The sequence below is a fragment of the Lutjanus erythropterus genome, chromosome 16 (assembly GCF_056507025.1).
Source record: "Lutjanus erythropterus isolate fLutEry1 chromosome 16, fLutEry1.hap2, whole genome shotgun sequence".
In the NCBI taxonomy this organism is placed as follows: Eukaryota; Metazoa; Chordata; class Actinopteri; order Lutjaniformes; family Lutjanidae; genus Lutjanus; species Lutjanus erythropterus.
This window is the reverse complement of record NC_139332.1, coordinates 11481681-11508903: the sequence shown is the minus strand read 5'-3', so window position 1 is coordinate 11508903 and position 27223 is coordinate 11481681. Positions and strand designations below refer to the sequence as shown.

Below are 27223 nucleotides of genomic sequence, written 5' to 3'. Positions count from 1 at the left end.
CAAATCAATCAAGGTATGAGGCTACAGGCCAAGTTTTTCTTAACATGTTTTAATCCTTTACTATTTGTCCTGAACAATTACAAAATGAGTGATCACACATGACCAACAACTAAATATAGTATGATGCATAAATGGCTGTATCTCAATAACTTAAAATTGCATTATTTAATTATATCAAATGCTTAGTACCATTAGATTAAAAACAATGCACTTTGGCCCAGTGTAAATCTGACATTTAGCATGTTCAGTAAAAGTTGAACTAATTTTATTTTGTTTTAAAAAGAAACTCTACCAATTAAAGGGATAGTTCATCCAAAAATTAAAATTCAGTCATTATGTACTCAACCCTCATGCCAACTGTAGGTTGGGTTTCGCTGTTAAGTCCACAAAACACTGCTGGAGTTTCACAGGAACACAGAAAAGTTGCAGAATCTCCCAAAAAGTTATTTGCTGACCAGTTTTCAAAACTAACCCCCCTTGGCATGCTGGGGCTTTAGAAGACTTAGATTACTTAGATTATACCAGACGAGCAGTATGGAGGCATTTATGTTTTTGTTTTTTTACATTTGAAAACGGGTCACCACTCACGTAAATTGTTTGGGAGATTCTCCAACGCTCTTTTGTGGACTAAAAAACTAAACCCAACCTTCAATCCAACCTTCAATCAATTATTGGGTGAACTATCCCTTTATAGGCATGATAAATACGTGAAATCAAAAATTAGGATTTAGTCATGGCAACAGGTCTTGATACCCTCCACAGCAAATTCTGTATTTCCACCTCTGAAAGAAAACAATCTGTGAGGCTTTTCCATTACACAATAAATATAGTTGTTAGTCATTAATGGGCTAATAACATGAGAAATCTGACCCTGCATACAAACATTAGAAATCTCATGAAGTTAGGTAGTCACACATGAAGGCAGACACATACACAAGTACACATGACCCAATCGATGCCCGTGCGGCCTGGCATGGCAGCTCGTGGATGACTGCAACCTGCCCTGTGGCATCTGCCTATTTTTCCTCTCGGATAATCAATATGGCATCATCGGACTAAAGCGGACCTGTGTGTGCATGAGCATGGGAGCAATCAGAGCCATTTCCACCCCAGTGCACTCACTCTCATACACACACACAAACAGACTTAGTCAGATGCTTAAGGGAACGTATCAGAAACACAATGTGCAGGAATTGTGCAGGAATCTGAGGACATAATGTACAAAGAAACAACAATGAGCGAGAAGCTGATCATTAGCATGGTAAGGAAGGTTCTTTAACGACAGATCAAACAGGAGGGAGGGAAATTGTTAGCAAGTCCTCATTAGGGGGAATTTACTAAACAGGCTTCAAATCTTCACAACTTCAAAAAGCAAACAAAAAAAACCCGCGCTGATTACCCCATGCAGTGGTGTTTTCAGTAACCTCTCCAATGGTCCACATTTTGGTGTCCGAGTGTAAAAATAAGCCTGTTCTTGTGAATGTATCATTAAATTAGCTGTGAAAATGTGTTCTCTAAAGCATGACTGACAACATTGCAAACAAACACTGCTCCTCGTGATCTGCTGACTACTGTGTGTCTTTTTTTTTTTTTTTTTTTTTTGCGTTGAATGTGATGAAATTTGTTCTCTGGTAGACAGCTGGCTGGTGATGTATGCACCCAAAGCAGCGGGGAGAGGAAAACAATGAAATGTGTCAACGATGAGCGGCTCAGCTGGCTACGGTGATCGTTATCACCACTCAACTGAGAGCAAATTAAGGGGAAACCGTTGACTTTTTTCTACTTTTATAACTCATTACTTCAAAGTGGCAAATATAAAATTGAGGCACTTAATCTCTCTAAATCTGGGCGCTTTTTAAATTCAGTACAGCATGCTAAAATGTGTTATACACAAGTCTACACTTACAGTAACAGAGCTACAGTTACAGTAAAATATAACACTGTTGCTGTGGCAATTGATGTGAAGCTTTGACTATATAGCCCCCCAGTTTAAAGGGACAGTTCACCCAAAATTAATAAAATAAAAATAAAAATTCTCTGGCCCATAGTGCCGTTTATCCATCTAGATTATTTTACAGAGTTTTGGAGATATCGGCCATAGAGATGTCTGCCTTCTCTCAAATCCAATGAAATTAGATGGCACTCAGCTTGTGGTGCTCAAAACGCCCCATTTTTCTAGCTTTTCACTGTTTATTATCATATTAAACAGAATAACTTTGATTATGGGCTGACAAAACAAGACATTTAAAGACTGAGATGAATATTTTTCACTATTTTCTTACATTTTTATAAATTACACATAGCAATTATCTTAAGTGTTGTTGTTATTTGTACAGGCATGTAAAAACTTCCAACTTCCACTTTGGGCAAGTAGATTTCTGACCCACGCACCCAGGCAAGTAAAAAAACATTAACATTGTACTCTGAACTCACACCAAATCAAACTAGATGAGCGGAACAATATTTTTGATTGTAGGGTGAATTGTCCCTTTAACTACAACAGGTCCCATAATTCTGTGCTGATTTCACCGTCAATGACATAATTCCTTATCTTTAAGTCTGCATCTATTGCTGTCATGGATGGTAACATATGACAATCCAAAACACGACCTATTCTGGCATTTTGAGTAATATGTTGTTGAAGTGTTTTATCCATTTTACAGGTTAAAAACATGTTTGTACCGGTTCAGATAATTATGTAAGCAGCCAGAGAGCTGTGATGACATTAAAGGCATACTATGCAGGGTTTTCACAAAAAAAATGCAAAGACTCATACAAACATAATCCTTCTTAACCCTCACCCTCGACCCACCAGAGGTGTGCGGCAGCACCTGCTTCTGCAGAGACACCTCCGCCCATATGTTCTCATTTTCTCATTATTTTTCTGTGCTCAGGACACTTTACCAACCCAAAACGTCGGTATTAGACCTCTTGGTAATGAGACTCAACAATCAAGTATTGCTCGTGCGTTTACAAACAGCAAATGACAAATCATTCTTATTCTAGCTTTTAAGTGATCTGTTATTGTTTTCTCCATCCTACCTCAAATTCGAACTTGGAGCTGCCGAAGTTGGTCCTCTGTTTCTGCCAGAAGTTGTCTGGTTTGATGATGAGGGCGACGTGAATGCAGGACGGGAAGGACTCCTGCAGGATCTTTAGCAGAGGTTTGATGCTGTCCCACTTGGAGCCGCGCATATCAACGATGACCGTGAAGCCATGTTTACACACCTCCTCGCTGGGATGGATGGAGGTCGGTGGGAGTGGGAGGAATTAAAGAGAAAGAGAAGGGAGGGAGGATGTGAGGGAGGGAGGGGCGGTGGGAGATTGGAGAGAGCATAATCCAGAGAGAGAGAGAGAGAGAGAAGAGACAGATGACAGGCGTGGGAAAGGATGAGGGAGGGATGGAGAGAAAAGAGGTGAAGAGCAGAGAGAGATGGAGATTGAAAAAGAGAGAAAAAGGGAGGAAAGAATCAAAACAAACAGTGAGATGACGCATTTTCTATACCGTGAGAAGCCTACGCAGCAAACACACGTCCCACATACACCCACCCATGCACCCACACACACACACACACACACACACACACACACACACACACACTCCCACACCCACGCAGAAACCTGCGACAAACGAGTCACAAATGTTTGCATAGATATATTTATATAAACACAAATCAGCACATTTGTGCATCAGCAACATCATCTCCCTGGGGTGCTCTGGTCTGGCAGACATTGTGATCACATAACGAACTACATCCACACACCTGAAGCTAAAATCTGCTACAGTTATGCAAGATCTTCATAAAAATGCATCTGTCTTCATGATTTGAGGAAAAAAAAACTATTACGTAGCTTGTTTGGAATCATGTAACTACTTATATTATTTAGAAAATCTGGAAGCTTTCCTTTTGGTAATTTTATGCATTTAGAAAACATCTCTTCCTTCATTTTTTTTGACTGTCATAACAAATATTGTAATATGCCTCTATTTTTACATCTAAATACCTCATCCTTTTCTAAACCTCTCCCACTGTAACAGCCTGTCAGTAGACAGTCAGTGTGCAGTAGTGTGCAGATGTTGCCTTTCCCAAAATAGCACACCTTTGGTCACCAAAAACCTCACAATTGAGAGAGATTATGAAGATATGCAAAGCATGACATGACGACGGTGTGGTTACAAATGCATTGAGGGCCCCAAAAAAGTCAAAAAAGATCATTTGCACAGAATTTACTCACATTTTAACCCTTTCAGAGATAATGTGGTGACTTAAATAGAGATGAGAGTGAACAGAGGATGGATGGATGGATGGATTAGGGCGGATGGAAGGAGGCGGCGAGCGGCAGATTAAGGAGACGGAGAAGTAAACGCAGAGAGAGCCAGAGAGGAGAGATGTTTTTACCTGCGAGGCGAGGAGCGACTCGTCCACAGTAACTACTGCTGCCGCTGCTGCTGCACTGCCTCGGCTACTGCGACACTTTGTTTTGCTTTCACGCACACACACTTGCTCACTCACACACACCTCCTCCACACATGCGCTCTCCGTCTCTGTCAATTCTAATCCACCCCACCTCCTCCTCCTCCTCTCTCTCGCTCGCTGTCTATCCACTGCTTTCTCCCTGTTGATCCCTCCCTCCTTCCATCAGCGTTTGTTGTCTGTTATACATCCCTCTCTCAGCTCAGGCTTTCCCCTCTCTGTCTCAGCATCTATCCATTTCTCTAGAACTGATTTTTTGGCAGCGGAGAAGCTGCGGCAAGCTAACTGCTCTTGAATTATTTCTCCCCTCGCCCCTCACATGCTCATCTCGGTTCCCTCACGTGTTTCCTTGCAGAGCCTCATCCACTTGCTCCGGGTGTTCCCTTCGCTTTGAGGCATCATTTCTCCTTCTCTTTAAATCAATGGTTTTCAAATAGGGGTCGATGGTGCTCTACCATGGAAGCCATGAAAAGTTTTAGGATTTATCCATTGAAATGATCCAGATATGAAAATTAATTAATGTATTTATTTATTTATATTTATTTACAAAATGCTTCATTAGAGCCTGAACTTATGATTTATGAGTATGTTTTATTAGACTTTTATGGTTTTTGTTAGGCCTGTTTTATATTTTTTATTGCATAGTATTTCAAATAATCAGAACTGAATTTCATGTGTGCACACAGAGTGAAACACATACTCTTGATGTGTGTGAATGTATGTTATGAGCCTTCTGTGTTGACATGGTGCAAATATTTTTAATACATTTCTCTTGTGTTGTTCTTGCACATAGCTGAGCAGAATTTAGGGCTTGGCAATATGGCCTAAAATTTATACCACCATATAATTTAAGGCATGAAAAATAATGGTATACATCACGGGATATATATATATATATATATATATATATATATATATATATATATATATATATGTATACATATATATATATATATATATATATATATATATATATATATATATATACATATACATATACATATATATATATATATATATATATATATATATATATATATATATATATATATATATATATATACATATATATATATATATACATATATATATATATATGTATATATACATATATATATATATATATATATTTTTTTTTTTTTATTTATTTATTTATTTATTTATTTTTTTCATTTTCATTTTTCATTTAAGTTGTAACTTACTATCATGTTACTTTTTGGTCAAGCAAAGTGAGGGCTCTACCACAGTATCACTGTAAAGTCAAAATTCATACCTATACCATTTGTACTTTCCACCTCTACTAGAATTATTTTTAAAAAAAGAGGCTACGTCACATTATTCTGTGGGACATACATGAAGGGGTCCGCAGTATATTTTCTTACTTGTTAAAGGTCCAAGGCTGAGAAAAAAATTGAGAATCTCTGCTACAAATAACTGACAACACACGCACAAATTCAAACTGTACTCTCACACATGCCACAGAACAAATGTAATGAAGGTGTAACCTGGGGATGCCCGCGAGGTAGGCGATCAGTCTCCTCAGGTCGTCCGTTCGTATTCTGTCGTGGTTGCTGCGTGATGGAAATGTTAACACAGGACCACCGCGTCTGTCTCTGCCACCTGAGGAGACATATACACAGAGACAGAGAATCAGATTAGAGCATGAAGATGACAGAAAATAAGGCATGTAGGTGTTTATTAATATGCATCTGGTAGCAATGTAGTAAATGCACAAAACTACTACTTCGATCGAACAATTCCTAAGCAGCGAACAATGAAAAGCTATTTTAAATTACCTGAGAGTCACCAAGTCAGCAGAAATCTGACTGGAGCACGAAAGGTTAGCTAATCCACTAAATGAGTGACAGGTTCCACAAATATGAGATGCTGAGTATACTAAATTAAACACCGCTGGCGACAGATTTGCAATTGTTTTGAATCACTATTTGCTCTGCTAGAAACTCAAACCTAATGGAGCATTCTCATAATAAAACAGGGCAGATGCTGAGAAACCATCAGACAGAACATTTTAGAAGAACGCATCATTCAATACACATTCAGAGAAGAAAATGCTACTTTATTTTAAAATACAACAACACATACCAAGAGCTTTACTAAATGTTGTCTCCTCGTATATGTTTTTATAAATGTTATATGTCAGAAGAAAGCCTGAGCAATAGAACAACAGTGATATTAATCTATTTATTTATCTATTTATCAATAGCAATAAGAAAATTGTTCAATAAAATGCTCAATAGTTTCACCTGAGTGCATTAAATGCAAATGGCCATGAAAGCACTTAACAAATATGCCTTGGGTCATAAAGTGGCCATCATATCCCGTGATGATAGAGCATGCTACTAATGACAGGTGCAACAGCCAATCACTGAACAGGTGTGTTGTTCAGCTGCACCATCGACATGTGACAACAAGAGAAACAGCATGGAGTGACAAAATGAGTGTAGGTCACCAGTAGTTGGTGCTAAAAAATGTCTGTGGGTCTGCAAAGGCTAGGGGTGTAAAAAGTAAAAAGTTTCATCAAGATACCATGTTATATCAGTTCTCTGGACAATGTTTTGATATATATGAATATCACAAAGTCTCCTACAATACAATTTCAGTTCACTTTAATTCAGGGGCCTGTGGTCAATATGAGACGATAGCATATGTCCATTTAACAACTTCACATACATTCATGTCAAATCACAAAAAGAAACTAAATTATGATTAAAGTGATCAATTCCAGACATTTGTGATACAGACACACCATAGGAATTTCAAAATAAAAGTATATCTTAAAGATGACAACACAGATTGATATTGTCACCTTGCATCAATCATACTGGATTGTTGAACATTGCATCGATACATCAAGTCAGATCAATGTATTGTTACACCACTATCAAAGACAGTAGGATAAACTGTTTGGTGACCATGAATGTCTGTATAAAAATTTGTCCCAATATGTCAAGTTGATGGTGAGATATTTCACAGCATAAGTGACAACTTTGACTGATGGTGCTAGTAGAAAGTTCCTACCAAACTCATTAGGATTTGTCTTCTGAGAATAATGTCTGGAAAAAAAAAGGAATGGCAATCCATCTGATTGTTGTTGAGATATTCAGTGTGAGCCAACCAGACTGACATTGCCATCCCTAGAGCAATGGCACTAGCATGGCTAAAAACGATAAATATAAATCAATTCTTAAAATAATTTCCTTATTTCTGTAGTTTCAGTATTTTATGCAGTATCCCTACTAGAGGTGAACAGAGACGTTGTTATTTAGAGCTGTTATACCAACAAAATGATCTGTCTCTGTATCTGTATCTGTATCTGTATCTGCGTTGTTTATACCGGAGGTCATAGAGATTCACTGGCAATGCAATTGCTGCACCTACAAAACATCAAAGTGATTAAATATTGGAATATAACTACATATCCTCATACTTTTTATCTCTCTCTCTTTTTATATTAATCTAAATTAAGTTTCATAAAGTGTCTGAAGCCCACCCTTTAACTGGGGGATACTGAAAAACAAGTAAATGAAGAAAATGGTTTATGAATCATAAAATTCTATTTTGCATTAGAATAATAATGAGCAACTTTGAATAGAATATATGTTTGGCCTTTTCTTGATAACATTTGTGTGCATTTTTTGCATGTGACATTTTGTGTGTTTACAGTTTTTCTGCCTTCAAGAGGCTTCTAGCCTGAATTCAACCTTTTGAATATGGTCCTGTCAATTTAATAACATTTGCTGTTAGCAATACATACAGGAAGTCATGAGACTGAATTATGTATATGATGATTATAATAATAATGTTTTGCTTGTAGTTCCTGACCAGTTTCAGAAGCTGAGAGCTTCTCTGGTCACGTGGGAACTTGTAAACACAGGCTGACTGCGCTCAGCCCACAAATTAGTGAGTTCAGGCGGGTTGCTGTGCGCCTGTAGGCTCGACCCGGCTGCTCAGAGGAGAAAATCAAACGCTCACGTGGCAAACGGGCAAACATGAGTGAGGGCGAACATGGCCGATTTATTAAGGGGCCAGATTCGGGATAATAGGCTTAGCTCATTTACCCTCCTTTTCACCAGTGCTCCCTCCTCTACCTCCCTCCCTCCCTCCCTCCTTCATTTCAAAGCCAATTACTCCGCAAGCAACTACTATGGGATGCGGTAGCTGAGAGTAAGTCATCTCCATGGCAACGGTGCCCTGTCTCTCCCTCTCTCAATTTCAGTGTGTTTGTCTGAGTCATCGTCCTCATTGTGTTTCTGCCTGTGACCTTCGCAGCACACGTGGGGACAAGGAGACCAAAGAGAAGTGCATACACATACAGACACACATTACCATATATTTCACTTTGTTATTCCATTTGATGCTGCTGAGATCAACTGTATGAGTGTTTTTCCACTGGCATTTGCATGCACATAGATATATGTGATGATAATTCTCTCTCTCTCTCTCTCTCTCTCTCCCTCACCCCCCCCCCCCCCCTCCCTCCCTCCCTCCCTCCCTCCTTCCCTCTCACACACTCACACTCACACACACATATGCACTAGCTGAATAATGTTTTTGTGTGTTGTACAAATAATCCTGCTGGATGTTCTTGGCAGTCCTTATCTCCAGCTCGGCCTCCTGTGAGTTTTCCCTGGCACGACTTGTGCCTGTGTGTCTGTCCGTCAATGTGTGTGTGTCAGACATGGCTGAGCTTCCCTTGGAGGAGGCAAAGACACAGCTGTAGCTTTCTAGTCTGTAGTCCTGCTGATACTGACTAAACAATGTCTGTCTGTCTGTGTGTTTTATGTGTAGTCTGTGTGCGTATGCATGTGTGTGAAGAAGGGTCAAGGGTTAAGTGTCTGGGCCTCAGTCTAACCCCACGAGTTTTTAAAGGCAGAGTGCACAGCTCATTATCATGTCCAGACTGACTGTGCGTGCGAGTGTGTGAGTGTGTCTATCTGCGATCTGTGCGTATATGCAAACTAAGGGCTCCACATCATGTTTCATTAGCCTACCACTCTACCATGATCAGACTGGCGACATTGGTAGACTTGTCAGATTATACACACACACACACACACACACACACACACACACACACACACACACACACACACACACACACACACACACACACACACACACACAATCTTACCTGACAAAAAGGCAACTTTTTCTTTGAGGATGGGAAGTACCTCCATTGCTCTCATCTCCTCATTTCTCCTGAAACCTGGACAGAAAAAGAGAAGTAGAGAATAAGGTTTGACTGGAAGAAAAAAGAAAAAAATCATGTCTCTGTTCTTTCCCATTTGATCACTTGACTTTTTTTTCTTGAGAGCAGATTAATTTGGACAGAGCAGATTTTATCCACTTGTAATCTGAAGATCGGCAGCTTTTAAACACATAGGACTGAGTCCCATTTCAGATTGCTTGCATCATGAGGAAAAAGTGTGTAAGATTCACTCTCTTTCTCTCTCTCTCTCACACACACACACACACACACACACACACACACACACACACACACACACACACACACACACACACACACACACACACACACACACACACACACCAGGAGGAAGCATGGAGGCTGTGGTTGGAGAAACAGTAGTGGTGAGACAAAGTAAAGCCAAACTGAGGGGAAGTTCAGGAGGAACAAAGAGCTGTTGTAACTCTTGCTGTAACAGAGGTGAAACAGGGTAAAGCAACACTAAACGCCATGGGCCACTTCAGTTCCCATCAGCTCCAGTTAAAGCATAACGCTGGTGGATTTTCACATCTACCAGTAAGTTCAATGGTGGAAAAAAATAGTAAGTACAAATCACAATGCAAACATGCTCAATTTAAGCAGGTGTAATATTAATCATGTTAACCATCTTAATTTAGTTACTTAACAGGGTCAAATTTGCTAATTAGCACAAAACAGGAAGTACAGTTGAGGCTGACGGGAATGCAGAGGTGTCGATAAGTTATCGATATAGTAAGCCCAAGGGCCCACAGGTGGACAAGTTACTTTTTTAAACTCATGTTTGATGGTTTCTTGTTACAATTATTATTATATTCGGATATGTTGAAAATTTATCTGAAGATTAGACAAATAAAAGCCAGAATGTGAAAAATTTATGTACAAAACAATGTCACATCATCATCTCTGTAGCAGCATATTAGCACCAAAATTAATTAAATATGCTCTCAGCAATTAAAAGGAGACCCGTGTTGTTTTGTCCACAACGCAAAGATATTTAGTTTACTGTCATAGAGGAGTAAAGAAAGCAGAAACATTCACATTTAAGAACCCGAAAACAGAGAATTTCGTCTTTTTTCTTTAAAAAATTACTTAAAGAAATTATTCAATTATTAAAGTAGTTGGCATTTAATTTAATAATGGATTAATAATTGATTATTCAGTTAATCATTGAAGCTCTAATTTCAACACATAATTGTTGTTCATTAATGTATCAATAATGGAAAAAAATACTGTGCATCCCCTGAAAAGGATTTTCACATTCGGAGATGCAGGGTGCATTGTATAGAAAATCACTGGGAATGACACGGTTTGACTCGGCACCGCCGAAGGTGCCAGTGGAAAAGCCCCATTCTTGGGGCCACAGGCAATCTAGGCCATGGTTAATGTCAAACTGTGTAGAGTCAGAGGATCAACAAAGTTATTCAGTGTGTCTCACAGGGACCATGAATGTCTGCACCAAATTTTATAGCTATCAATCTAATAGTTGTTGCGACATTTCCTACAAAGCCACAAATGTCGACATCAGCATTGGAGGTCAGGTGATCAACCTCTGGAGACCATGAATGTCTGTGCTTAATGTCATGACAATCCATCCAATAGCTGTTGAGGTATGTCAGTCTGGACCAAAGTGGTGGACAGGCCAACCTATCAACAGACCAACACTGCCATCCATGGGGCCATGGATGAAAATTATTACCCCAATTACCCCATTTAACAATTTTTATAAACCTTATAATTCCTGTGCATCAGCAGCTAACTGCATGTTTTCAATTTAAAATTGAGACATCTCAGCTTTCAGAATTTCCCTCCACCTTCTGTACAAACCGCAGTCAGGAGATTTTCTAAATGGCACCATTAGAGAAGGCCAACAAGCTGTCAGCTGAGAAAAATGAATATAAATATAGTTACTTTACCCACTTCAACTCTGTTTGCCTCCTCTTAGACTACTAATCTCTGACATTTTCCTATAAATAAACGTCTGCTAGTACTCGCTCATACTCAGTGATGAATCACACAATAGTGGCTGAACCTTTAGTCGCTTCATAAAAGCCTGAACATTTTCTCAACACTGGCTCTCTAATAAGTGTGGCTCTTTCTTGGGAAAAATCCTCTGGCACGTCACACAAGGACTGATGTGTTTTACATACTGGTTTGTCTGGAATAAATGGAACGAGAACTGGATTGTTACCATGAGAATTAAAGCAAAAAAGGAAAAAAGCCCACAGCAATAATCTCAACTATAAATTGACACCCTATAAATGTCAAGCTGGATCTCGGGGGTGTGATGGTGCCAAAGATGCCCTCGCTGTGCCGCTAATGTTCTGTCAGAGGTGGATGAATGACTGTCAGGAGATATTCAATAAGTGAAAACCTGTTCAAACAACTACTATAAATAGACACACAATTCCCCTAAGTGATTAAACTCACCTCACCTCTCAACTTCAATACATACACACTCGCACACATACACAGGTGGCAGAACGGGCCCAGATTTTGTCCTTCAGACAGAACAGAGGTGTGGTTTGTGTGACTGACGACCGAGGCAAGTCATATTACCCATGCTGGAGGTCATTGTAAGTGCCTCTTTTTCCCTTGCTCTGCTCGTATTTGATATTGTACATCCTCTGACTCTCTCCTCTCTTTTATCTATTTAACCTGGATGTTAAAGATCAAGATTCCTGCTCAGTTTTCTTTCACAATATACCAGAGTTTGGCTGTCACAATTGCAAAGTTTCAGCTGACAATTAATTGTCTTGCAAATCATTTGGCACTATTATTTGCTGAGGACATTTCTGTTTGCTTTTAGGCTTTGTAAACATGCACATATGACATACATAATATCTTAATTAATTATTAGGTTGCAATTTGCTCTTAAAAGACTATGAATTGATGCAGAAAAGTCAGTAACTGGAAATTAAAAACCAACACTATGACCACCTGTAACAATTTTGTAAGATGGTTTGTTATAGCTGAACCAACTGGATGATAAAATGTAAGGGATGTAAACGTGTGCGTCAGGTTTATGTTCTAAACTAGGCCACTTGTTGAGTTTTGTTGAGGATGGCCGAGCATGAACAACTGCAGATGGATACCATCTGACTGGCACCCCCTGGCTTTTAAAGCTTAACATTTTTTGATTTATCAAGACACATCAATAATTCTTTTATAATCTCATCATAGCCCTCTAAATCAGAAACGAATAGTGAGGTGCCAAGAGATTCTTACCTGTAAAGAATAGCAACAGACTTATACAAAGCCTATTTCTTAAATAAATATACAAAGAAATTACTACAACAGCAGGTACCAATCATAAAAACACGCAATGTATTGTGGCTATAACTTTGTTGTCCATAACGTGGTGCAAATTTTAAACAAACTTACAGAAAATCAGCAGAAGAAAATGCAAAAAATAAAATAAATATGACATTTCATCCAGCTGTTTTTCTCAGCTCGAATAATCATGCTCAAGTGATTATGTAATAACTGTGCCAGGCCTACATCAGAGCCCTTCATGAAGCAAAATTAGCATCTTTTACAGAAATGAGAAAGAAATCTGAGGTACACTAATGATTGATACATATCACAAACACAAGTAAATGCATGCAAATCATCTTCAGAAACAGAAAGATACATTTTAAATCCACTGAGCCTCATAGTGTGGTGGTGAACTAGTAAGACACACACACACACACACACACCAATTGTTACCAAGTATTACATAATGAGTACCAACATAAACAGAACGAATGATCTCTCTATTGGCCTTCTACTATTGTTATGAAGCAAAACACACACTCACACACCCCTCTCAGGCACTCGTAGTGAATTGTACTCCAGTCTCTGCTCTCAGCATGGTGTCGTATTTATGACTGTATGCTAATGAGATGCTAATTCTTTTCCACCACCGGAGGAGATGGATGAGAATCAGGACTTGTCTCTATTTTTACTCTTCTTTCCTCCTCTCATTTGTCTCCTGACTTCCCTTAGGGTGCCACAAAAAACAAATTATCATGATCAACTACATTTCCCACTGCGCTCCTGTAGAGAATGAGCTTGTAGTTCTTTATAGATGATGCATGAGACGAGGCTGATGCACCCTCCTCCTCCTGTCTCCTCTGCCTCTGTTTCTATCCCTGATCCTCATCCCTGATCCCTGTGAACAAAAGTTACAGCAATTTCTGTCCAGATCAACAAACAACTTTTTTAAGTTCCAAGCAGACTTTTATACTTGTATGAATCTGGAGCCAAAACCATTTGTTGATTCATCAATTAGTCAGTGACAGCTGTCTTGATAATCAATTTACTGTTATAGGAATTTTTGTTGTGATGACAAATGTGAGCATTTGCAGCTTTTCTTTGTCTTATGAGATAGAAAAGCGAATATCTTTGGAGTTTGGGCTGTTTGCTGAACTAAAACTATTTGAAGACATCACCTTGAACTTGTTAAAAAAAATACTAAATCTTCTCTCTTCTTCCAGAGAGTCCTGGTCAAGATGGCAGCTCATGCAGTTTCACATAAAAGACAATATCACAAGTCAGAACACATACAGTACATAAAATGACACACAAGGACAATAGTAAAATGTACAGACCTCCCCAGCAATATCCTCAAATTAAGATTAACTGAGAAGGGAAATATATCTTAGCTCCACCAGCCACTGATGAGTTTCATAAATTTCCAAAAGCTAAGGTGATTGACTTCTTTGACTTGTTTTGTCTGACCAACAGAAAACATTTTAACCCACAAATATTTAATTTAGTATGATATAAAACAGAGAAATTCAGACAATCTTGACATGTAAGAAGCTGGGATTGGAGAATGTGTGGCGGTTTTGCCTGATAAACAATTTCAAATAATTTACTGATTGTCAGAACACTTGCCAGTTATTTTTCTGATGATCAACTAATCAATTAATCAACTGATCATTTTTCACAGGCTACAAAATATTACTGGTTCCCTGTATCACTGTTGTAGTGTGAACCTCAAATATGGCCGGAGCTAGGCAATATTAACCATGACCCGATGACCCATGGCCACAAAACGTTACTCTTTGGCCACCAAAGACTCCATGTAGGTGGTCCCCGTGGCCACAAAGTTTTATTCCCATATGGTGAGCCTTCACCAACACAACGCTACAGTTCCACAAACATCCCGATTCCTTTGGTCTTTTAGTTTAAGACTCTACAAAAACAACGAACAGTACTCCTCGCTGGTTAGCTACCAGTATGTTGGGTGTACAGAAGTATGGGTTTACCAAGGGTTTGAATGGAAATGGGAGCTTAAGTGGCTAGAATATGTCTGTCATCTGAAGAGCTTGTTTTTCTCTAAGACACTTGATCACAGTTGACGGTAAAAGTGGACGACAAAAGTGTCACAGTTAAGGAAGGCTATGTTGTGTTAACTGACCATTTTTGTGTTTTTCTTTGCTTAAATTTACATTTGGGACACCAAATATGTGCTTTGGCCACCAAATTCAGAGGCTTGGTGGTCTGTGGTGCCAGGGCTTAAAAAAATTAGCCTAGCCTCTATCCCTGAGGAGAGGAGAGAAACTAGTGCAGCCATAAAAGACAGCAAAGTGCAGTAAAGACTCTCACACTGAGCTGAAATGAAATGAGTGCACATAAATTAGGTTAATAACATAAATGAAATATTGTTTCTTTCAGGAGTGACAGGCTGCCCAACTCAAGGTAATGGCAGGGAAAACTCTGTCGACACACAAATGGATAAGTCAGCATCTTTTCACTGGGGACTGATTCATCTTATAAAGCAAAAGCAATCTTTGATGTTTCCCACAAACTTGCCGTCTGATTGGCTGGCTGCCATCGAGCAGAAGGATAATCAAAGGTCAATGAAAAACCTGATGTTGACAAGATGACAAGCAGAAAACCACTACGTGTGTGTGTGTGTGTGTGTGTGTGTGTGTGTGTGTGTGTGTGTGTGTGTGTGTGTGTGTGTGTGTGTGTGTGTGTGTGTGAGTGTGTGAGAGAGAGATAGAGAGTGTGTGAGATAGAGAGTGTGTGAAGGGAGGGAGTACACACAGTGAGTGCTTTGTAGCTCTGTGTGAATTCACTACTGTACAGCCAAATTTAACGGTCACTGGATTAGGGTCTGCCCAGACACACACTGTAAACCTCCTCTGTAAACACACACACACTCACACACACACACACACACACACACACACACACACACACACACACACACACATACACACATACACACACACACACACACACACACACATTTTATACAAAAACCTTTCCTTCCTCCCCCTCTTCACTCTTACTGAGAGAAAAATTGCTGTATGCCACAATCAGATAATTATCTTAAAAGGTCAAACCTTTGGATACGCTGTTACATATCATCAATCCAACCTGAGAAATCCAGTAACAATTATTTCTTTCTCTTAAGCTCCTCCATCAACTTCTGCTTCACTTTATTACTTCCAAAATGTCTTTCAACAAACTCCAGAAATGCTGAATCCAGCAAAATATACTCTGGATTGTTGATTTAACTGTTAATGGAGAATAGAGTCTGACTGATATATCTGTTGGGCGATGTATCAGCTGATATTGTCCTCATGTGGGGCAATAGAGGATACCAGCGGCCACCATATCAGTAATCTGTGAATTTTTCCACTCCATTCTCAGAATTCCCATATTGGTTGGGTTCTAATGGAGAAACTACCATTATGATGATAACATGTCCATGATTGCACCCTGTGTGTTTGAATATTGATGTATAATTGCTTCTCAACACAGGAACAATTGCTGGAGTTATTACTTGATATGGGCTGAACAATATGGTAAAGAAACATCATGATAAATTGGGAGATAATTCATGACTAGTGGTAAATAATTTTGGCATCAGAATTTTCATTTTCACTGAAAAAATCATGATGATGTGACATTTGTTGGGGTCTGTACCAAATAAGCATGTTTTCTTACATCTAAAGAGCAAGATTTGTGGGCCAGGGCATCTCTGCAGCACTTCATTATAATGCTGATGTGTCACACAATTTTTCTTTCAGGATTTCTACAGGGTTCAACAAGCTTAATTTAGGACTTTTTAAGACCTTTTCAAGACCACTATAAATGGAATTTAAGTTGCTTATTGGTTCAATGTTGGTGTCATTTTGTAGATGTTACAGTATGATCAATACATGTCAATACATTCAAAAATCCAACTTTTTAAAAGTAATTTTATGCTTACTATTTTTAAGAGCTATCGAAATCATATTTAAGACATTTTGAGGCCTAAAATTCCAATTAATGGATTTAAGACTTTTTAAGTCCTGCAGAAACAATTGCAGCTTCTGTGATTTCGATATTGCATTAAGCCATACTAGCCATTTCAATTGTGCAGCCCTACTTGATGATTGGAGCTCATTATCTAAATCCCTGAAACAATTCCTGCTCCTAAATGGCACTGTGTCGGGAAGTATCTGAACATGATGACATATTTTCTATGAATAGCCTGACAATGAAAGAGTGCAGTACAACCTCCAGTGGAGGTTTAACCGTGCTGAAGTATTTTGGGGGTGGATTTTCTCTCCTACCAAACACAAAAGGTAAGTTTAACCACACAGACGCATCACTTCCCTGTGCTCTGCAGTGGGACTGGTGAAAGTGGCACAGCAGCTAAATATAGAGTGGCCAGGTCACACACACATATATATACACACACAGTGGAAAAGGAGGGGTTTCTGAACAAGTGATGGGCAAAAAAAAAAAAAATTTAGACAAGAAAATGAGAAACTACGAAAATGTGTGGGATAATGAGACGAGTCATTCAGTCATTCCGAGGGAGGAGGGAATGAAGGGGACAGTAAGAGACTGAGGGAGGAAAAGTGAGCAAGAATGAAGAAAAGGAAGGCAGAGAGGGCGCAGGGGAGAAATGACAGGTGGAGACAGAAACAGAAACAGGAGGGAGGAAAAGACAGAGAAGATAATGACAGACCAACCAATCACCTGCTGTCAAACACATACACATTTTCATCCCATCTCTTTTCCTTTATTTTGTTTCTCCTTCATTTTCAGCTGTTTTCCTCCCATTTAAATGCAGTTGTAGCAACAGGCAACCAAATAAACGCACCATTACCTTCGATAAAGATTACAGGTAGGTGTAACTGTTTTTAGATTTTAATGCAGAAATGTTACATATTATACATATAAAGCGATATGATGACAAAAGAAAGTAAATTCTCTGATCTTCTTCTTCTTCTCATGGTTTTGTTTTGTTTCTTATCTGTATTTAGCCTAGACATAACTGTTTTTTAAAAAGATACAATACGTAAAAGGGAATATGAAGGAGAACGTCCTATAAACCCTCACAGTGCTTGAAAAGTGGCATGCTCCCAACAGAATATTACAGTTAGGGGTGTTCCTGGCAACTAATTTCCCTGACGATTAAACACAAATATTAATTCAGACTAGTCGACTAGTCTAACAGTAAGAAAACACTCCAAAGGCCAGTAAAATTGAGCAAAACGTATTAATTGATACTGTTAAATAATGTCAAAAAATATTGCATGCATTTGGAGTTATCTGAAGCCATTAATCACACTTAACAATGACCGAATGGTATTTGAAATGCTGCTGAAATGTGTGGAACTTTGCATCATCCATTGTGAAAATTGCACATTATCCTTCAAAACATCACACCAACTCACTTAACACTTCACCTTTTCAGACCCACTAGGATCACAGTGTCTGCAGGTAAATTACATTGTTGTTCGACCAATTGCGCACATCACTAATTACAGTAATTTACCCAATGGCTTTGTCAATCGATTCTGATTGGTCACTTACAGCTGTAAGGTCTGTCATCTCTGTAGAACAGATCATTGCTATGAAGAACAGATCCTTGTTCGCAAAAAAATAAATTTTAAATCTAAGTGAAATTAAAATCATTTTAAAATTAATATTTTGTGTCAAATTATTGTTTGCAAGCAGGATAATGTACAGAGAGCAGGTCTTCATTGTGAAATAACTCCCTTCGGGATGATTCAAGAACTGTACATTATCCCGCAATCCAATTGTATGCATCTATCAATAATTTTAAATGTAGTAAAATACATACACATAGTTTAGCTTAGTACCTGATAACTAGAATTGCCACTTTGCAGTTGTATGCCTCCATGAGCCAGTAAAGTTGCAGTTTACCTCAATGTCTGTCCAGACTCATACAATAGATGTAATGCAGATTTTCAAGGAATTTAATATGGAACGTACCACTGTACTGACCTGCAACTTTGACAGGATTTAACAAAAGGTATTACAGTAATCATTATATTAACATGTATGACTCTTGTGAATAAGTGAGAAACATGCTGTTTTCACTTAGAGACTATTTTTTACAAAGGAGGACAGAGAACTGATGGAGAGATGAGCATTATGTTGTAACAGTGAAGCTGACCTTTGACCTTTTTAATATAAAATGTCATCACTATGATTTTTCCTGTTAGACATTTGTGTGTAATTTTGGCATAAGCGTATGAACTCTTGAGCTATGGCATGTACATGTTTTGTGAGGTCACTGTGACCACTAAATTTTTATCAGTTCAGCCATGAGTCCAAGTGGACATTAACACCAAGTTCCCACCCAACATTCTTGAGATATAGTGTAGACAAGAATGGCACAGACAGAAAGACAACTGGAAAACATACTAACAAACAATGCAACCCATAAACACGCATCAAATGCGAGGGCCTGTGTAGAAAAAGGAGAGGAGGGCGATGACCTCATGGTAGATGTATAGCCTAATTCTCACCCACTCAAACATCTGCCCACCAGACATAGCATTGTACCTGTCATGTGGATGAGGGCGGAGCCTGTCTGGGTGTACCGCCACTTGTGATTGGTTGCCCAGCAAGTCATGCTGGATAAGTCTTCCACAAAGTGTAAAAAAACAAAATCCATAAATTGCTGCGGATTTGGCTTTGTTTGCTGATGGGGAAACACAGTCCGCTGCTACCATCAACTAATGATAGAGTGACGGGCCGATGTGCTGAAAGGATCCCAATCCACTGCGGGCAGCAGTCGCAGCAGCTGAGGCTAATCCTGGGATTCCTGAGGGGAGATATTCCAATCCAGCAGACAACCAAAACCACCCGTTTCGGTGTCGTCTACACGTCCACACGGAAAAGCTGGTGCAAACATTTCCAAGCAGAAAAGCAACTGTTTGAGTGGTGTGTGGAGGATGCACAGTCAGTGTGCACCTCATGTGGCTTTAGGTGAGCCGCTAATCTGCCTGTCTTTTGGAAAGGCAGATTCCTGAAGGTAATCCTCAATGTGTAGGAGGGGCAGTAATTATAATATGCCTGCACTGCATTTAGGCACCTTGAGAAGCTGCTTAGCATCAGGATGGAGGCTTGAGATTGACAGGGAAAACCCTTATAGTGCAGGAGGGGGTTGGATACAACATCACATACACATCACGGCCTCTCCTCCCCTGCCGTCACTCCAGTGAGGCTACTCAAGAGCCGATAGCATTAGACTCCTGTTGTACTGGGCAGCTTACACATCTGTATGGGTGTAACATATCAGCGTTATCAATTTACCCCAGAATAGACCATAAAGGTTAAAAGGTGCCATGAATATGTGATTTCATCTAAGCTATAAACCTGTTCTAGTGCTGAGGCCTGAGCATAATGAAAGCCCTGAGCGGCTTCAGTCCATTATCTGGAGGTCACAACTTTATTAACTTATTATCTTCTAGTGATTTAATGATCTCATTATTAAGAGATAATAAAATAGTTAGTGTAGCACACGTCTGTGTTTTAGGGGCTGTAATCCTGAGAAAACGATTTCTGTTGTTATAAAAAGATATCATCCAATGTTTCTCATGATGATTACTATAAAATACCTCCACTAACTCATTTCATGATTTTGCTTAGTCCCTTTTGTTGCTGAGGTAATTAATCAATAAGTCAAACTATAATAAACTGATAAGCGATGAGTTCTGATAATCAATTAAATCTTTCAGTCATTTTTAAAGCAAAGACTACACTCATTCTCTGGTTGCAGGTTCTTAATGTGAAGAATTTCAGCTTTGATTTGTTGGCCACTGTAAACTGGCTACCTTTGGGTTGTTGTGGACGTTTGGTCAGACAACACAAGACATCTGAAGACACCACCTTGGAAATTACAATACAAATACAATTACAATTTTTTTCTCTGCTTTCACTATTTTATAGAGGAAACAATCAATCAACTGATTGCAAAAACAATGAGGAGAAAATGAAAATAATTGGTAGTTGCAACCTTATTAAAGACTATCTGTAATTTGACTTGCAGAACTGATAATTATGAAAAAATGGTTGATTAAAAGAAAAGCTTCGACTGTAATTAACGGCACTGGGTACATCTATTATAGAGAGCATTTGAATAAGTTTAAATCGGTCAGGAAGACTTGACTCTCCTAAAAACAACCAGCATGCTGTGACAGAACAAAACCATATTTGATATCTTAGAAAATAGCAAAACTGAATCACTATTAGAGCTGCAACTATTTTCACTGTTGATTAATAGATTAGTTGTATGGTCTTTAAAATGTCAGAAAATGTTGAAAAACAATGATCAATGTTTCCCAAACCCCAAGATGACATACTCAAATGTCTTATTTTGTCCAAAAATCAAAAATATTCTGTTTACTGTCACAAAGAAGTAAAGAGGCCAGAACATATTTTCATTTGAGAAGATGAAATCAGGGAATTTTGGATGTTTTTTTCTTAAATTAAATTAACTGATTAATCATTTATCAAAACAGCAGGCGATTAATTCAAAAATCAGTCCATAATTGATTAATGATTGCAGCAAGACATGATCAAACTATGAAGCTGAAATAATGGAATTAAAAAGTGCCTGCAACCACAGCCATGCTGGGTTTTTAGAATACAGTTTCATCTCCAAACGAAATAAAACAACAGGAGGACAGCCGACCCAGGTGTATTAGGTCTACTGAGGCACTTTCTGTTTTGGATTCATTCTGAGTGCTGTCATTCATGAATTTGTTGGGCACACTTAATGAAAAGTTAATAACAAGTAGTCAATGTTTACCCTCCCATGTGATGAAGCACGATGACAGACTGTGGGAAACACCAGAACATGTAATTTCATAACATTCCTCTTTTTATTTATAATCAATAAGCCATTAGCTACACCTGACGGGGTTATTACCTTGTTGATGGTGTCTAAATTCAGGAAATCAGTGTCCATTGCTGAGCCTTTAATCCCCAAAGCTGAGGTGAACTGTATTTTCCAGGAAGCTCGTCTATCCCACACAACAAAATGCACCACTGACAAGAGCAACCTTTCCTCATTGAGGGTCAGTCCCAAAACTTCCTGAGCCACTATGTAAAGTGGGTGGTGGCGAAACACAGCCACCACTGACACGGCGACACCCACTCAGTGAGAAAGGGCAAGGGATGAGAGGGAAATGCCATAAACGTCCATCATTCTTTGCTGTGCGGAAACCATCGCAACACGGTCAGCCCATCATTCCAGGTCAGGACTGTTACTGGGTCGAGCATGTGTGTGTCAGAATATGTCAACACACAGCACACACCTCAGAGGCTTGAGACTTGTAGGGGCCTCAGTGAGGTCAAGTGAGCATTAGGCTGCCTGATATAACAAAGCAGTTCGCTCAACAACAACACTACAAGGCTGCCCCAGAGAGATGGTGACAAATAGCTCGGGGAGGGGTCTGAGTGTGTGTGTTTCTGTGTTTAAAAAAAAACAAGACCGCAGAGAGAGTGCAACAGCTGCCTGGAGTGGGACAGATGGGACGGGTAGTACGGTCAGTCCACAGAGGGAGGGAGGGAGGGGAAAAGTTGCCTACATACCACAAAAACAGCACATACACACACACACACTCACAGCATCTTCCCTATCTGATTAAAGAGCAGTTACATACAGCCGTAATCTCATAATGGCTCCCCGGCAGCTGACCACGACTCATCATTTCTAAGCCAGCTGTTATGGGTCAAGAGAAACCAGAACCGCGCACATGTGTGAGCATCCCTGCATTACTGCGGACTTCCCACATTCACAGCGTGCCAGGAATTCCTGGCTGAGGGATGAGTGGGAATGGCAGGAATTCCTAAAGGCTGAGGGAGTGGACAGGAATAGGGCATCCGTGACCTGGACCCCTGACCTACATCCTGATCTGATGCTCCAAAAAGCCAGGTTAGACAAAAAAAAAAAAGATATGGAGCAGAGCGTTTTATTTGACTGCATGCTTATTTTATTCATCAATGGTTCACTGTGGGAAACACGTCAATGGAATTAATTAGATTTTGACACTTCATATTGATTTAACTCAAGTATGCATGAATATGCTTTATTTTTCCCATGGACTAAACATTGTTTCGGAGGCATTTCTCTCCCTACAACAACTCTAAAACATTTTTTTTTTACAAACTCTACAAACAATATTTTCAAGCACCAAGCCCCTAAACGTGGTGAATAAAGTACCTCTTTTGGTGGCCCACATGTAAACTTCCGTAAAAACAATACAGGCAATTTAACACTTCTTCACTGTGACACTTGTGTTGTCCACTTTTTCTATGAATTATGATGTCATGTTTCCAGAAGACATCATTCCAATTACAAAACAAGCTAGATTCCTGGGCCAGTTGAGGAAACTGGCAGTACACACCGCAGTGCATCACATCCTTAGATGTGTCATATTCTAGCCTCTTAAACTAGAAGTAAATACTAAATAGTCTATCTTGTGTGTTTCTAGTTCTTCTGTAACAACTGTGTTGGCAGTTTCTGTAGGCTTTGTAAACCCAAACTTCAGTAGTCCAACGGACACACTTGTGGAACTGTAACATGTTGGCAAAGGTTCAAGGTGATTAACCTTGGTGGGCACAGAGTAACTTTCTGAGGCCACAGCCCATTTTTAATATCAATCCCTGGAAGGCACTATACCGTCTGTTTCAAATTCAAGTTTTCACTGTCTGTCTGTGTCAGTCCAAAATTGTCCCAATTAATATCTACTGTTGCTATGCCTCAAGCTTTTCTCTTACGGCAAATATCCAGTTTATAATAATAACAGTAGCAGACTTACAACTTCAAATTCTTAGTAATGTTTGAAGCAGTGGGTCCTTGCTTTCAGACAGAGGGAGACATAAAAGTTTTTTTTTTTTGCCACCTTCTGACAAATTTGCTGTCTGCAATGACAACTGCTACTAGCAGATTTGATCAGCTGGAGCTAGCCAGCTAATTAAGCAAACTAAGCTAGTTAAGCTATGTAGGAACTACTTTCTTTTTATGGTGGAATCTACCGGGATTACTTTCTGAATTATTTTGATTAACCGGGTCATGATTTCTGGAAAGAGACACTGGTGCTGAAAGATATTTTTTGACATGTCTATGGCTGATATCTCCAAAACTCTGCAACTCACACCAAAACTATCTAGACAGATAAACAGCACTACAGGTAAGAGGAAAAATATGTATTTTTGATTTTGGGGTGAAATGTCCCTTTAAATGCTGAGAATTATTCTTACTACAGCTCATTGCACAATGTTTTAACATGCAATCAAAAGTCTGACAGTTGCCTTGACAGTTGCTGGTAATCACTGCCTGGAGTTTATCAAATGGTCAGTTACTGCTAACCTGGTGATCTGTTACTAGATACAAAGAAATGCAGTGCTACGGTCTGCAATGTGTTTGGAACCTGGAGTGGTGTCATGACTGAGTGTGTCATTTTCCTGTCATTACAGACTTTTCAGACACCCAATTCCACCAAATAGAAATGAGCTGAATGTGACGGATAACTGTGTGTGTGACTGATGCAGGTGTCACTTTTCCTGTGTGTGATGGTAAGAGAAATCTCACTCATTCATTCACTTTGACTCATCTTCTTTCTCTCATGTCATGAACCCTCCATTTTCCTCTTCCCCTTGTTCTCTCTGTTACAATTTCTATTTTGTGCTTTGTGCACAACTCTGTCTTATTCATCGCTTCCTGTCTGAACTGCCATGAGCCAACATTACTTCTAACTGGCAGCTGTCAGCCCGCCTCTCTGTCCTACTAGAACGACTATCATTGGCTGCTGCACAAGAGGATGTTGGCCTCCTTGACGGCCGTGAAACAAGAGGGGCTGATCTGATTGGCTGTTGTGTTCAGACACAGCTGTGCTAGTCTAACAATGCACCTACTGTGGGTACAGCTTGCACCGGCTATGTCACTGTACAACACAAACAACTAGATAATGAGTTAACAGGAAAGAACCTGGAATTACAGCCAATTGTTTCATCTGGTGATTGAGCAATATGTGCCCATATTTTTAGATATTTAGAGGAGCAACTGCAGTTGGAGCAATAGACAGTATATATTAAACAGGTTGAAATCCTATTAATTATTTGATCTATGGTTGATGCAAGTTGTTCGTAAAGATTTTTCTAGTCAGTCATTAGGCGACTAGTTCTCGCACATTTAAAACAATAATTTAATTATTAAGAGATATATACTTTTGGGACACAAATCAAGCTGTCAGTTAAATACTACAGATAAAACAGGTGATTTCAATGCGTCAGAACAATCAGCATGGAGACTGAATATGTTGTTAAGATATTTCAACATAATATAAACTCACACAGCTCTTGTTGTTCAAAGCACAGGAATAAATAACTTCCAACTTCACAAAAACAAATATTCACAGACTTATCAACGCTATGAATGATGTGTGCCACAAAGTAAGTCACTAAATTACAACCTCTCTCCTCGACCATTTCATGCCTGCTGTCACTGCCTGAACCCATCGTGTCTTCGTTGCCCCTGCAGTCACAGTCCTAGTCGGCACTGGTATAACATTAAATCCCCTAAGGTGCTGGATTCCCTGTCAAACCAGCCTCCACTGCTCTCAGAGACGGTATCCCATAGGATCGTTAACTGAGGTAACTGGCTAATGGCACCTACAGCACAGTTAGCAGCAGTGCACTGGGAAAAAAAGGTCTGTGATGCAGCAATCTCCTGTGCAGCTCCCGAATAGAATCTGAAGTGTTGTTTTGTTTTTTCTGCGAATAAATTAAAACATGGCTGACCAAGACTCTCAGCACTGAGTTGGGTTAGGTCCACTATTAGGGGAGAGCTCTAGTTGTACACCCCACCCCTTCCTCCTCAGACTCGAGGAAGGTCAGGCAGGCTGCAGGAATACTGCAGGAGTGCAAGACAAGTGCAACATGATAATTTGACCGTAACAAGCGACAACAAGTCCTACACTGTAAGTTGATCAGCTGTTTATAACTGTCAAAGCAAATTTGAGTCCAGTGACTGCCTGCCGCTACTTTATAAAAATGGTCACTTTAACCATTATAAGCAACCACTACTTTCAAAAGACTATAAATGATTTGTAACGACTCATTCTGTAAACATTCAGCATTAATTTGAACACTAATTAATGTAAAACAGGCAAAGAATAATACAAGTTACAGGCTGGAGTAACAATTTATTCCCAGGACATCAAATACCAATGTTTTAGGTTGGTTAAAGCATCCTGAGCACAGCAAATTTATGAGAAAAAAGGAAATGCAGGCAGAGGGCAGAGTCTCTGCATACAGACACTACTACACTCTTCTAGTGGGTTATAAGTGATGATTTAGAGAGATTATGTTTATTTGAGTCTGTGCATATTTTATTTTAGGAAAATGCTGAATATTATACATTTAAGGTAGAGAGAGGCAGGTTTCACTCTGTTTTTTTCAGATGGATACCTATAAACTTGTTGAGTAAAATCCTTCTTGACACCACTGAGATGATTTCTCTGGCCAGCCGTCTGGTCTGATTCAAGATAGACAGCGTGAACTAAAAGGTGCAATTTTTTTAAAAGATATTTCTGCAGCACTTATTTCATGCTGCATTGAAAATCAGGCCCTATCGATGAAAACAGGGTATCATTATCTCGAAAACACCACGCTGACAGCATAAGCGATTAAGCAGCACAGCCTGGGTGTTTGTTTCCAGTCCAGTCCGCTCAGACTCTCCATGTCCTGCCCCATTTTTCCTCTTTTTGTCCCCAAATCTTAAGTTTTGGCCCTAGGAGAGAGAAAGAGAGTGCACCATCTTTCCTTTTACCTCCGCCTCTTTCTGTTCTCTCCATCCGTCCAGACCTCTAATAGCAGGGTAGGCTAACCGAGCGAGAAACAGGCCAGGGTTACCCCAGCGACCCAAACACAGCAGGGGAGGAGGAGGAGGGGAGAGGGAGGAGGAAAAGAAAGACGGAGAGAGAAAAGACAGCTTGTTATTGGTGCCAAGAGTTCATTCGTCCGGGTCTTTTAATGCCACCTGATCTCATTCTGACAAACTGTGACAAGACAGAGAAAAAGCACTATTGTTGGCAGCAGATAGAGAGAAGAAAACAACCACTGCATTTTATTTTATACATTTTTCCAGGGTTATAAATACTTCCACACTCCCTTTTGTCGCCAGCTGAGATTCAGTGCAATACACAGTGAACAGTTTGACACTGTAGTCTTGTTTTGAGCTGTA

General features: G+C 39.4%; 1 protein-coding gene across 1 annotated transcript in view; it reads right to left on the bottom strand.

Moving 5' to 3' along the window:
- The window catches only part of LOC146312761 (triple functional domain protein-like), a 105136-nt gene that overhangs the window by 53714 nt on the left and 24199 nt on the right, over positions 1-27223 (bottom strand). Inside the window, exons 3-5 of the mRNA XM_084739703.1 lie at positions 9628-9702; positions 5981-6095; positions 3043-3235 (exon numbers count right to left, since the gene is read on the bottom strand). Of these exons, the coding sequence (XP_084595829.1) occupies positions 3043-3235; positions 5981-6095; positions 9628-9702 (383 nt within the window). The remainder of the gene's footprint in view (positions 1-3042; positions 3236-5980; positions 6096-9627; positions 9703-27223) is intronic.